General features: G+C 35.7%; 2 protein-coding genes across 2 annotated transcripts in view; one reads left to right on the top strand and one right to left on the bottom strand.

Moving 5' to 3' along the window:
* The window catches only part of LOC104237747 (agamous-like MADS-box protein AGL27), a 28281-nt gene extending 24633 nt beyond the window's left edge, over positions 1-3648 (bottom strand). The window contains exon 1 of the mRNA XM_070164877.1: positions 3137-3648. Within this exon, the coding sequence (XP_070020978.1) occupies positions 3137-3321 (185 nt within the window). The 5' untranslated portion in view covers positions 3322-3648. The remainder of the gene's footprint in view (positions 1-3136) is intronic.
* A 2649-nt stretch (positions 3649-6297) lies between these two features.
* On the top strand, positions 6298-6681 carry LOC138883132 (uncharacterized). Its single transcript, XM_070163793.1, has one exon. The coding sequence runs from the start codon at positions 6298-6300 to the stop codon at positions 6679-6681; it is 384 nt and encodes a 127-aa protein (XP_070019894.1).
* The last annotated feature ends 8153 nt before the right edge of the window (positions 6682-14834 follow it).

Here is a 14834-nt window from a genome sequence, read left to right as displayed (position 1 = left end):
TGTCTCCAACTGTATGAAATCAATTTAAGTACGTACGAGGAATTATTACTATGATACATTATATCACATGCTAAAAGGATTATGCCATTCACTATGTTCTTTTCAAATGTCTTTTTAAGAAGCGGTTCAGTAGAATTACACCATTATCTTCGGCTTACAAGTTCAACAGTTGACACCAACGAGCTTCCTTGTTGATCTTCACTAGCACATTTCACTGATGGTTGGCCAAAATGCATTATCATTCCTTTTTGTGTAAGCTTGTGTCCGCATTAATCTACTATAATTTCTTAATCAGCTTTATGAACATGATTATATGCATTTTAGAGATGTATGGTTTGCATAACGTCCGGAGAAGAGAATCCCGTTACATGACTAAGTTTGTGATCCACATATTGAGTTGTCAATATGTATATCTCACACATGTAATAGCTAAAACAACTTTATAATTAATAGATGCCATAAGATATTAATGTTACACTTATGGCCTCTTGGCCATGATTCCATAATTTTAGGTTATGATACATTTTGAAGTCCTTATTTCAAGTGGATATAACTAAAAAATTCTTTACCTTAATTAAGGTCACTAATTATATTCTAATATTTGTCCATAATTGTACCTTCACAATGAAATCTAAAAAGTAAATTAATGAGTATTGATGCTCTAATCCTTCAAAAGGACACAAAATATAAGATAGCAAGACTACTTAGTAAAATCCAAAAAACAGTTGAAGGAGAGCGAATACAAGATCATTCAATCATTCATAGTCCTTGCATCAATCCAACTTTTTACTGTTTAGTATGATGTACCAAAATCTTCAAGGGGCATTTTCCCAATACACCCGAGCAGCAAAGTTCCATAAAATGGTGCATTTGAAAAAGATACTAATGGAACTTAACTAAATACATTTGCAAGAAAGTTGACACCACTGACGCCCTTTGAGCAAATTGTGCGACTAAAATACTAGCAAGTTTTGACTAAATATATTTGAAAGAGGTTTAATCGTATTGCATTTACTTGAAATGTTATGTCAACCACCATAGCGTGGTTTCCTTTAAGAAATTATGTAGTAACGTTGAATTACTATAAAATGTTTTCACTTCTATTTTGGCTTTCACAGTCACAACCGTTATAAATGTAACTATCATCGTAACCCAATGGAAGTTGCAATAGTAGAAATGGAATCATATACTCTTATAGTAGGAGCATCTTAAAGGTCTAACCAACTTGATCAATTTCATGTTTTTGGCTTGCCATATTTTATTAGTCTTTCGGCTGCAAAAACGCAAAGACGGCGAAAATGGAAAACCAAGCTTATGTCCGAATCCAGCTTTTCTACTAAAATTTCAATGTGGAACCAAGGTTCCGCTAAAAAAGGTAGAGAGTTACTATCTATCAATCTTTTTTATGTATGCTATTGACATGACCACATTGTCTCACTAAACAATTTTTTCACATGCAAGATAGAAATAAGATGGGCCAAATCATATGGTAAGTGCTAAGAAATTTTAAACTATCCATTTCCTACTTTTGAAGAACTTATAGTTGTCAAGTGGATGAAAAGCTATGTAAAGTGTTTTCAAAAACAAAAAAACTAAAGAAATTGTCAATTACTAAGAACCTAAAACAATACCATATATGGAGCTATATGCTTTAGAACTATAGAGTACAATTGTTAGATGTATGAGTACTTTATGATAAAATTAACTAAGAGATTCATTTTATTTGATACTTTTTTTTATTCTGAACACCACCACATGATTCCCTTCAAGAAATCATGCAAAAACTAACTAAATAAAATCTAAGTTGCTTTCTTACAGGTTTCTCATGTGGAACCATATAAATGATTCATAATTTATATTTTACATACATCAATAGCTATTCATTCATTTGCCTGATACCCAACATGTGTTACAATCCAAGGCATAATACCAAGCTTACGTCTCTCTCGATCAAGCTAGGGCTAAAAACAACCTTCCCAAGGAAGATATAAGGGAATCAAATAGAAAATCAATATAGGTCCATCTTCCGATTCTCTCCTCAATGTCTGGGCAATATGGAAAGTATCACTTAAATTTCGTTAATTTCTTCTCAATTAACGATCACACTTTCAAGATTTTATTAATGTATGAACAACCATCTTTCAAGCATATAATTCCACCAGTTCTACTTGTTAAACAAATATTATAAGAATGATCAGCGGATTTCATTTGGGCGGTATTGTATATATAATGAGAAGTAGCTATCTAGCTAATATTAGAAAGAGGTCTCAAAGATTAGGCTTTCTTAGTTTGGGGATAATGGAAAGAAATGGAGTGGAGATTTGGAGCGTCCTCGTAGGCTAATGTTCCCAATTTTCTAACCATAGTACTCTTCTAAAAAAATTGTACTCAAATAACTATCTTTTAACTCAATGAATAAAAATACTCCAGGAAATATATTATCCCTTCGTTTCTTACTTTAATAACATAGCAGACTGACATTTTTATTTAATGTCAATCAATTATAGGAAAGGCCCTAAGGTGCCCAGGTTTTGTAACACATAAAATAATGGATCTTCCACGGATGAAGAAACCTTTGTACATACAACTAGTACGTTAATTTGTCAAATTCCTATCATTAAACGTTCTCTACTATATGCATGTTCATAATTTCTAGTAAAAGTTCGACTTCGCCCGAGGTTAATGGGATTTCAGTTACTCGCAGAAACTGCAATTGACATATATATCACATGCTTAAAACTCTCTGTCTACGTTAATTTTTAATGGTAAAAGCCAAAGAAGTCACGAAAGAAGAAGACTCAGATCCTGAGTTCTGAAGCCATGAAGTAATTAGAGCCATTCACACACACAGAGGCCAATTAAAATACAATTTTAGAGCCTACTTAAGCATCGGTCGCATCAACGCAGCTTTTCTCCTCAAGGAAGCTTAAAATAATCAATTTAAAATTACGTGTCTGTGTCAGCTTAGATAGCTAGCTGGCGTGCTTACAGTCAGGCGATAAATATTCTAAACAATTGCAAAATATCTATGGCTCAAAAGTAATAATATTATAATACTAAAAATCTAGCACTCATTCAGATAAATACAACACAAAATACAGTAATTTCTTTGTTTGGGAAAAGAAAAAGAAGGAACCTGTTAGTACTGGAGAATTCAAAGAGGCGTCCACGGCTAGAGAAGACGATGACGGCGACATCAACGTCACAGAGAATAGAGAGCTGTTTGGCTTTCTTCATCAGTCCGTTTCTCCGTTTCGAGAAAGTCGCGTGCCTACTACTCCTGTCTTCGATTCGCTTTATTTCCACTTTCTTCCTTCCCATACTTAATTTCTTCAATCTCCCCAACCCTAATTTTCGAAAATTATCGATCGCTCTCTAAATATATAAGATTTGTACCTCCATCTCCATCACTTTCACGAATTCATAAAGTAGCTCGATAATTTTCGAAAATTATCCATCTACTAATTTTTTGACACTGGTATTTGGGTGAATTTAAAGTGGGTAACTGGGTGAATTTAAAGAGGGCCTTTCAAATGAGGGTACAACACGTGGCGACAAACGGAGATTCCAACGACGACCCGGTGATGGCGGCGTGCGGATAAAGGATATTAGCGGTGATTGGTTGAGGAAAAAGGTCCTGACAGGTCACTGAGACCTGTGTGTTTTATTTCAGTTGAAGTAAAATAGTAGTAACTAGAAAAAGTAAAAAAGTAAGGGGAAAAAAATATTTTCCTCGATATTTTTATTTCTCTAAAATGGCAATTTATATGAACCCATTTGATTGGACATAGAATTTAAGAAAAGAGAGAAAATTTTTGAATTTGTGGTGTAAAATAAGGCACATATATTTTGTGTGGCTATAAATCATTGCATAAAAGTAAATTATTTCCAAATAAGGAAAAGAATCATTCTTTTTAGCACGAACCAAAAAGAAAATAAGTCCACATAAGTTAAAACGGAAAGTATTGCATTCCAAATGAATCTATCTTCTATTGGTTAATAATGCCGGTCACTATCTTTAGTTTCTTTTTCTTTTTTCAAGTTTTTAACATTTGGGAGTGACATGTTTAAATCTCACGTAGTACGATGTTGTATCCATGTGGCTCTTTCAGTGCCACAAGTGACTCGACACACTTTTCTTTTCCAGCTGGATCCACCTTTTTTGTTAATTTTCATATTGTTTTGGATGTTCTGAGATATGCCGATGTTTGGTACTTTCTCCTTTCACTTTTACTCCATGCGTTTTGATTATTAGGTCTTTTAAAAAATAATAAATAAAGTGCATAATTTATTATGATACACATATTAATTAATATATATTTTATTAGATTTGAGAAAATAATTTGAAATAAGTAATAAATATTATGGGTATAATAGAAAAAAATTTATCTTCTTTTGATATGCGTAAAGTAATAAGTAAAAATAAAAATATATTTTTAGTATGCATGCTAAGTAAAAGTGAATCGAGGGAGTACTTATACTTTTTTCCTACTATTAATAAGGCACAGTTTAAGGAGCTTCGGGTCAACATGGCTGCTTGTGGCCTAATGATGAAAAACCAGAATCTAGTTACTATTACTACTATATATAAATGGCTAAGTGTACGAACACTGCACAGATCAATTGCACACAAAGTTATACAAATTGTACTGTTAACTTGGCTCTACCTAATTGGCCATTGTTTTCTTGACCAATGAGTTCTACTCCAGCTGCCCTTGAAAAGTTTCGTTTACATTCCCACTGCTTCAGATGACTACACGTAGTTCCTCATGGTAGAGATTGCATACACGTATTCCAACTTGTTCGCTCTTTCCTTTTCTCCTTTCCTTCTTCCATTTGCACTTGTGCAGTTACCTTAGTTTCTCCATATTCATCTATTTTCCAACTAATCTTTACTGAGGGAGGAGTGTTCCAGAGATCAGTTCGTCAAAGAAATGGAGAAGTTTTGTAGCTAATTTTGCTTCTTTTTATATTTTATATCGATTTGTTATTACTCGATGTCATTGGTTTAAGTGAAAATCGAACAAATAGGGCACAAGTTGGGAAAGACAAAGAAGTAAGTCTTCGTACTTGATTCATGGCCTTTGGGTTCCTAATTTTTGATTCATTTTAAAGTTTATCTGTGTGGATGTGGATTTGGTTAGTTTTTTCTCTGTTGCCGATATGACCTGAGTGAGAGCTGTGCAGACGGGAGTGGTACTTCAGGCTTTAATAGTAGTACAAGAATAAAAGTAGTTATAGTAGTTACTAAGTTCTAAAAGTTACAGTTTAGTCCTTGTCTTATTTATATTTCAGTCCACTGGGTATTTACTTTACAGTTTAGTCCTAAGCTAAGAGAGCCTTGTAATAGCTGAAGTTGTACGCTGTTCTATTCAGATTTATGAAAGATAACTCTTAGCTCATCTTCTAGCTTAGCTTCTGCAATTTTCTTATTCTTCTTCTCAAAACCACATCAGTGGTATCAGAGCTCTTTCCGCTCTGTGGGATACACGATGTCGGGCGAAATCAAGGAGGTACTCAATCGATTAAATCGAGTAGCCATTGAAGTGGCGAATGTCAATTTGAGGCAGAACCAGTTGGAATCTGCCAATGAGAAGGCGTTTCGCGAGCTCAAGGAAACCCTTACTGCTGGTAACAACTCGGATTGAGGGAAAGAAGCAAGTTCTGTTGTGTCCAATATAGAGGAGCAGTATTTCCCAACCGATGGGCCATTCGAAATTTTGGGTATTGATGATCCTTTTTCTTTTCCCCCCATTAAATTCCAATCTCAGAGGAAGTATGCCTATGCCGCTGCAATTACCCATGAATCGGAACCCTGGCTCCAGTCAAATTTCCCCATCGTCAACCTTGTCTACCCATGCTTCACTTCACGCACCTATTTTCCAACTATTAAACACTTCTTCTTCAGTTGCACCTCCCAATTCGACCCAGTCTATACACTCTCCATCTTCACCTAGTTCAGCCTTTCAATTTCACCCTCTCTTTGCCCCAAATTCTCAGCACTTTACCCAGACTATGGGAACCAATGGCCAGATCTCTTGCTTTATTCCCTGTTCCATTACTAACCCAGTACACATACCCATGTCCCTGCACCAACGACCCATAAACCAACTATATACACCTCAGATTCCACACCATTTAACTCCAAATCAGTTTACTCCAGGCCCTGAATATTACTACGCTGGTTGGAACCATCAGCAACCACGCTCTATTCTAAGATAGTACAGGATCGGGTTTTCAAGGTTTGGAGGAAAAGGTTTCCAAGATTAGTGGTATCAAATAGAACAATTTTTTTCAATGGATGAGGTGCCCCACCACGAAAAGGTCAGGGTGACCTCCATGCACTTAGATGACCTAACACTTCAATGGCATGAGGCTTACATGAGGGGAAAGGCTTATTTGAAACTCCCTTACCCAAGCTGGGAGGAGTATATTTGGGCCTTATTAGACAGATTTGGTGCTGAATTTGATGACCCTATGAGTGAATTGGTGAAGCTTAAGCAAACGGGAGGGGTGGTAGAGTTTCAGGAAGCTTTTGACATAGCAATGACTAGGCTCAATTTGGAACCTGGTTATGATGTGAGCATATTTTTAGAAGGGCTTAAACTTGAATTAGGAGATGCAGTAAGGATCTTGAAACCTTATTCCCTATCCCAAGCTTATCATCTAGCTAGGCTCTAGGAATCCATATATGCTAAACAGTCTAAAGCTATGAAACAAGTCATTCTACACTCTAATCCTAGACCAAACTAGTTTATGCACTCCCATAAACCCTCAACTTCACCTGCTAACCATTTACCCAAGCCAACCCAACCAGTGGAAGCTGATAAGTTTAAAAGAAGAAGGCTAACTCAGGCTGAACTGAATGAAAAAAGGGCTCAAGAACTATGCTTCCTATGTGATGAAAAGTTTCATCCCGGACACATTTGCAAGAACAAAGCATAGGTGTACATGTTGGAATTAGTGGAGGAGGTAGAAATCATTGAAGAATTGGGGGGGGGCTCACCTAGGGAGGAGGAAACTGCTAAAACTTGTGAGATTTCTATCCATGCTCTGCAGGGCACTCAAGGGTATCAAACAATTAGACTTATGGGGTACTCTCACAGGAAACTCTTGAATATATTGATTGATAGTGGATCTACCTGTGAGCACGTGATTTTTGCCCTATATAAGAATCACTCCTAAAAATTCAAAATAAAACAATTTTCCTTTGTGTGCAATTTTTGTATTTTTGTGGTATTTTTGTATAATTATTTGTATTTTTGTCTGTGCATGTTTATTTATTTAAATTAATAAAAATATAAAATATGTCGTGTTTGCATTTTGTATTTAATCAAATTTGTTTTACAAAATGAAAAAATCATAAAAAATAATGTACGTTGCAGTTTTAGCATTTAACGTCTAAATTGTGCGATTTTATCGTTAATTGCTATTTAAATGTGCGATAATTATTTTTAGAGTTAATTAGTATTTTTTTTAATAAGATAATTTAGTTTATAATTTAATTTAGAATTTTAGTTTTATTAATTAGGAAGTAAAAAAAATAAAGAAAATCGGAATTAGGTCTCTTCTTCAATTTTATACCACAGGCCCAAATATACCCAACCTTTCCCTACGACCCGGTCCATTTCAAACCGGGTCGACCCAATCCATAACCCCAAAGACCCAACACCCCTATTTCCCTATCTTTCATTTCAAAAACAAAACCCTAAAAAAAAATTCACTGTTGAAAAATCCCATCCGCCCCCTATCTTACCTTCTTCTTCTTCAAACTTCCAAGTCCCCTCCCATGGCTGCCCTTACCCCTCGCCCAACGACCTCCCCCTCCAGCCCTTGACCCTCACCCCGTCACACTCACACACATGCACAGTGGACGACCTCACGCAGCAGCCGTTCATGGCTGCTGTTTCTTCTTCGTCTTTGTCCCAAACGACCTCTGCGTTTTCTTCTTCTTCATCTCAACTGCGTCGAGCTCGAGCTCAAGCTGCCATGGCTTCCCCTCTCGCTGCTGCTTCTTCTTCCTCACTTTCACGTCAGTCCGTCGATGTAGCAACTTCACCGCTGCCAACCTCGACCACTGCTGCCAGCCCTCCATCGTAGCCCACCCTTGCGTCCAAACGACCACCTGAAGCAGCGTTGCTGCTGCTGCTTCGCCCTTCATCGTCGTCAGCTTTCTTCGAGCTCGAGCTCGAGCTCTCATGGCTGCTGCCTCGTCGTTCTTCAGTTTCAATCCGTCGAGGTCGTCGTTTGTCGTTTTGAGTTCGTCGAGTTTAAAAGGAAGGTGAGTTTCGTTGAAGTCGAGATCTGTTAGGTCATTGGCAGACTTGGCTCGAGTTCATCGTCGTTCCGATCCGGTTAGTTGGTTTAATCAATTCGTGTTTATCATTTTTTTTATTTTTCTTCAGTTTGTTTCATTTTTCTTATTTATTTTTAGATAGAAATTGTTAGTTTATTTATAATGTTTTTAGATTTAAGTTGAAGTTCAATTAATTATTTCTTCAGTTTGTTTTATTAATTTAAAAGGATTTAATTTTAATATAAAAGAGTGTTAGTTAAATCGCTTGAATCCGTTGTTTGTTGTGTAATATAGATTTAATTCGTGTTCATTTTGTTTGAAGTTCGTTCTAATTCAGTGATTTAATGTGAAGTTATGTTTTGGTTTTTAATTTTTTGATTCAATGTATCTTTGTTATAATTTTGTTGGATTTAATTTAAAAAAGATCAATTGATTATTTGAAGTTTAGTGATTTGAATATGTTTATTTGTTTTGTTTAAGCTTAATTCGAGTTTAATTCGAATTTGAATAAAACTTGCTTGTTATTGTTGTTGAATCTTTTCATTTATGTCCATACTTTGTTTGATTGTTCTTGAATCCGAAATTAGTATAAGTTTGATTTTCTTGTTCGTTGTTTATCATTTATGATTATTTTTTCAGTTTGTTTCATGATCTTGTTTAGTTTAATATAGAAATTGTTGGTTGTAATGTTGTTAGATTTAATTTTAAGTTCAAATGATTATTGAATTTAGAAATCTGAATATACTTGTTTGTTGTTGTTGTTGTTGTTGAATCTGAAAGTAGGTTTGTTTAATGTTAAAAAATATTGTTCAATCAAAATAATTTTAGTTGTTTCTTGGTTGTTCATCATTTAGTTTGAATTTGTTGTTGAAAATTGTTTAGAAATTGGTCATATTTGCTGTATTTTGGTTGAAATTGATTAGGTGAATTGGTTATAGCTGATGGGGGTAGTTTGGTAATTTGCGGTACGTTCAGGGGTAAAATGTTAATTTCAGTAAGGTCAGAGGGGTATTTTTGGAATTAAAATTCTGAACAATTATTTATTTTGAGTGCACTGTCAATTAGGATTAAAATAATATTAAAATAATCAATAATGGGGGGACAAGATATAATGGTGGGGAATAATGCAATTATTTCATATAAGCATGGGGGACAAGATATAATGGGGTATTTGTTTAATGTAGTGGGGGACAAAACATTAAGTAGTGGGATTAAAAGGGTGATGAGTGGGAAGATAGCGAGTTTTAATTTTCTAAAAATGCTGAAGAGATGGTAATAAATAGGGGGACTTGATCAGATTTTAAAAAAAGGGAGACAGAGAGAAAAAAAAGGGCTGAAGATTGAAGAGAGAGAGAAAGAAAAATTCCGAAAAATATTAAAACTTTAAAAAAAAATACAAATAAAAAAGGAGCTGGAAATTAAAAGAGAGAGTAGTATACACCTGATAAATATTCTGATATACGGGTTTAGAAATTAAGGGTTAAACATTAATTAGTCTTTCAAATCTGAAAAAATTCCCTTAGCTTCTGTCTGTTGTTTGTTGTCGGTGTTTCTGGATTTTATTTTGATTTTCAAATCTGTCATTGAGATTTCTGTTGACTGGATTGCTGGTTATTATTGTTGTTGCTGTGTTACGTACTACGTGGCTGACATTCTTCTTCTTATATTGACAATACCAGGTACACAACTGTAATTTTGGCATTTTGTAAGCTGAAATGAAGAATGGAATTTTAAATTTTTAATTTAGCTTTTTTTTATTAATTGTATTTAGGTTATTTCATGTATTATCATTCTGTAAATCGCCGTCGTTTTGCATAATTAGGCATATTGTAGCGATGTATTAAATAATGTTTTGCTTTAACCTGATTATTAGGTAGTATATATTTAAGCATGTTCATTACTGATTAAACTGTCTAATAATTAGAATAAGAAGAAAATAACGAAAAAATGACTTTATTAAATCAGTTTTGGCAAAATTGACTAAGTTCACTATTTATAAGGGTTTTAGTATCGCCAACATTAAGTTAATCGAAATCATGTAGCTAAATTTAGTTAAAACATGAATTTAAATTAATTTTGCGAATCAAGTATTAGGACATGATTTGAATTAAAACAAGGTTAGTTAAGGTTAAATTAATTAAATTTTAGAAATACGCATTAGTAATCAAGATTGTTTCTAATTTTCAGTAGATGTAAATAATTAATTTCAATAGCTCAAGTTATCTAACAATATGATTTTAATCCGATTATGTGATAATTTGTTTCTTTAAAAATATTATTTGACAATTCCATATTGTATTTATAATTACAATTTTAGTAATATTTCTTTCCACTAATATTTATTTTAAACTAGTATTTAATATGTTATTTTTAAGTATGTAAAGATTGATTTTATATTTATAGACAAAAAATAAAAAAATAAAAAATGTAGTCATTTTAGGATATTCATAAAATAAGAGAGGATTTCGCTAAAAAAAATATAATATAAACAATACAAAAAAAATTTGCCAGGTCCTCCAATCTTATTTATTTTTTTTAAAAAAATACTTAGATTCTGGGATGGATCGTTTAGTAAATTTCACGGTCCTACCAAAAAGTATAACAACGCGTAGTCTTTAGGCGTGTATTTAATAAGGATATTTTCTTAAACATGGGTGTGCATTTATGTAACCCAAATTCCAATCTTGGCGGAGTCAAAATGCGTCAACAAAGCATGTGTACACTAGTTGTGACGTGATTCGAGATGCGTTTTCACGATGTTGCAATTCTTGTATAAAATAATAATAATAACAATAATGATAAAAGCGGGTCAAAGTTAAATTTGCATATAAGTTCTTAATTGTTTAAAAAAAATCAGATAAATGCTGATTTTTATATTTGGCTTTAGATAAATTGTTATATTTGGCTTTATCTAATTTTTACATGTTTGAGCCTAATGTGCTAAATGCTGCTTTTACCGCTTTGATATTATTTGACTGTATATATAAACTGTGCCGAACCCTTCTCTCTTCACCTCCGGGGATGTGCTTACTGGTTGAGACTCCCTATTCTGTTAGTGTCATACCCTGAAATAAAAAAGAGGCTCGGACAAGTTACGAAGTCAGATGGCCTTTTGGTTCCCGGTAAGTTGCCCCCTCCTCGACTTGAGTTGTCCGCTCGGGTACACAGTCTAGAACACCGACTCAGGTTTTGAACATAGAATAACATGACTTCATGCCGGATCCCTAGTAGGAACGATTATTTGCATCATGTTGCATTTGACTTAGGGGACTCAACATAGGGGTTGGGTCCGTCTAGGAATAGCAACCTGAAATGAAAAGACCATCCTGCTGCATCCTATTTGTATTGTGCATTTATTCCGAACCCGCATGTTGACCGGTTTTTGAATCTCGGGAATGTTGGAAAATTGAAAAAAAAAGAGAAAAAGAGAGAAATAACAGTTAGGGAGTTAATTGATTATTTTAGAAAAACCCAGCGTCCAAGTACTGTTGGAACTCTGCCGAATTTTTTTTTTAAAAAAAATAAAAAATAATATATATATATATATATATATATATATATATATATATATATATATATATATATATACTACTTTTAAAATTGTTTGTTTACCCAAAAAAGCAGAAAGTGTGTAGGAAAAAGTCCTTTATTTTAGTTTGCTTTGTTTTCAAAAAAAAACGAAAAGGAAAAATAGTTTCTTTCGCTAAAAAAAGAAGAAGGGGAAAATATGTTTGTTTTCAAAATCAGTTAGTTTATTTGCTCGAACTACGCTGGTTTGATTCTCACTGGGTGTGAGATACGTAGGCAACCCTCATCGGGTCCAACCTCCCTTTTTGTAAAAAAAATAGTCAAAAAGTCTATTTTAATTTTCGTTATAAACAAGTCGGATGATGCCGTTTTTGCAAAAAATAGCCGAATGTTCCTAAGCAGGACGTCGGAAGGTTGACATTGCATAAACGCCGATCTTTGGTCATCCTTTTTGATTTTTGACCGGTTGACTCTTGCAGCCTTAAAATTTTCGTTCCCGAAGTGCAAAAAGACCGCATTTGAAAACCGAGTCCATCGTTTTGAAAAAATCTTGGAAAAGAATATAGATAGTTTTATTTTGAGTCAAATAAAAGTTTTTCGTTGGCATAATCACCTTAATAAATGTGCAGGATGAGCACAATACAAAACGAACCCTTTTCAATAATGACCAAGATCCCTTTTGAGTTGCGATTATGGTGGAATGACCTAGGCAAGGAAGGGCAAGACAAAGTAAAGAAGTATCTGAAAGATCTCCCGGATTTACTAGACATCCAGCCTCGGGGTGATATTATCAGATCATTGGTCACTTGCTGGGATTCAGCACACAATGTATTTCATTTCTCGGACTTTGAGCTCACCCTGACATTGGAAGAAATAGCGGGATACATCGGAAGTGATGAAGCTCCGTTAAGGTTCAAGTACTTGATTGCACCCAGGGCCGTCACTGTACACCGGTTTTTGGATTCCCTAAAAATACCCCGAACATTTCACCATCCAGATTTTGCAAAAGGTTTCTGCAGTCTCTGCCTCATATATGCTAGATACGGCCACGTGGGCGGGTTCAATAAGCCAGACTTCAAATTATGCAGTAGAGATAACCGACAGAAGTGGGATGAACACAGGCTGGTAGCTTTTATGATAGCTTTTTTGGGTCTTATAGTATTCCCAAGGAAAGACGGAAACATTGATTTGAAAGTAGTTGGGGTCGTCAGTACCTTGCTCACCCAAGATAAAAGCACTCTGGCGCCTATGATTATGGCTGATATCTTCCGGGCTCTCACTGCTTGCCGAGCCGGGGGTGACTTTTTCGAGGGATGTAACCTATTATTGCAAATGTGGATGACCGATCATTTATGCCACCGCTCCTAGCTCTTGGGTTACGGTTCGCCCGAGAAGACTTGTATTGGAGAATTTTACACAAGAATCAAAGGGGTTAGTCTACCCGAGGGAGTCACAGCTTGGACGTCATTCTTCCGAACTCTCACTGCCAGCCAAATCCAGTGGACACTCGGATGGTTGCCTGTTGAGGAAATCATATACATGCCGGCAACTAGGCCCCACTTTCTGTTGATGGGACTTAAAAGCATCCAGCCCTATGCACCGTATCGGGTTTTGAGGCAACTTAGGAGGTATCAAGTAGTACCGAAAGATGAAGACTTGAGTACCCAAGTGGTTGAAATCAGTCCTGACGGTCGGTTCCTCGAAGAAGAAGTTCGCCAGATCTGGAGTGAGTGTCAACATTTGACGACAAATACTTGTGTGTTGGATAGGGCTAATGGAAAAGTTTCCCCAGGGTATCACGCTTGGTTCAGAGGTGACATGTCTTGCGGGAGACCAGCCAAAAGACCTCATCTCAAAGATTTCGCTGAGTCATCCCAGGAGCAATGGAGCTGGTTAGCAAAGGAAAGGGGTTATCGGGCGGAGATCGGTGAGTTGAAGCAACAAGTTGAAAGTCTGAAATTCGATAATAGTATGCAAGTTGCTGCGGATCGAGGCGAAAAGAATAGATTGGCCTAAGAAAATGAAGAACTTAGGGCCCAAATCCAGAAATTGAGAATGGCTCCTGACAAACAACCAAGGAGTCGATCAGATGAGCAGTTGATAAAAGGGCTGAAAAATGAAGTCAGAGAATGGCGAGATGGTTTAGAAAAGTCTGAGAACGTCATGGCAGAGCTCAAAGCACAGTGGGGTACAAGAGCAGATAAGTGTCGCCGATATTCGAATCAATTGAAACGCGACCACGAGAAAACTGTTGCTAATATGAAGAGAAAGGTAGCTACACTTGAGGGTAAAGCAGTTAAGCAGGTTGAGGATTTCCAAATTGAGAGCAGACACTGTTACGACTTGTTGGCCCAAATGGAGGTAGAAGTGCAACAATTGAAGAATCAGCATATGCAAGATTCTCAGGCGTTAAAAACATGCAGTGATCAGATAAAACGCCTGCTTATAGAAAAGAAGCAAGCAAGGGACAGGATTAGAGCCATTGCCCGCGCCATTTTTAGAAGATGTCGCGCTTGTGAAAACATGACCCATGCTACTTTTGTCTCAGCCGTGCTAATCTATGTGAAACAGACCATGAATGAATTAGAGCAACTCAAAAGGGATTTGGAACCTAGGCCCGCGGCGAGGCCGAACGATGCCCCGCGGGCACCCATATTTGAAGCTTTAGAGTATGCGTAGTTCGTGTCTGTATTTCTTTATTTTTTTTAGCCTGTGGTTTGTCTGTCCATTGTCTTTTCGCACCAAAGTATTTCCGTAGTATTGGAATTTGTTTCTGACCTTAGTTTGCGTTTGTTATTTTCTTTCTGCAAAAGGGATTTTAGTTTGTAATAGTTTGTTTTAAGTAATGAAAAATTGAAAATCTTTCTTCACGAACTACGCCTGGTCTGATTCGTGCGGGGTCACGATACGTAGGCAATCTCCATAGGATTCGACCGTAATTGAAAAAAAAAAGAGAGAAGAAGAAAAAGAGGGGTTTCTAAAACACTCGAAAGAGGCACAAATAAAATAA

The sequence above is a fragment of the Nicotiana sylvestris genome, chromosome 12, assembly GCF_000393655.2.
Source record: "Nicotiana sylvestris chromosome 12, ASM39365v2, whole genome shotgun sequence".
Taxonomy (NCBI): domain Eukaryota; kingdom Viridiplantae; phylum Streptophyta; class Magnoliopsida; order Solanales; family Solanaceae; genus Nicotiana; species Nicotiana sylvestris.
Note: the sequence above shows the minus strand (reverse complement) of the source record. Positions and strands in the feature narration are given on the sequence as shown.

Bases quoted from the DNA above. Each gene is read 5' to 3' on its own strand.
- LOC138883132 (XM_070163793.1), top strand. From the start codon at position 6,298: ATGGATGAGGTGCCCCACCACGAAAAGGTCAGGGTGACCTCCATGCAC.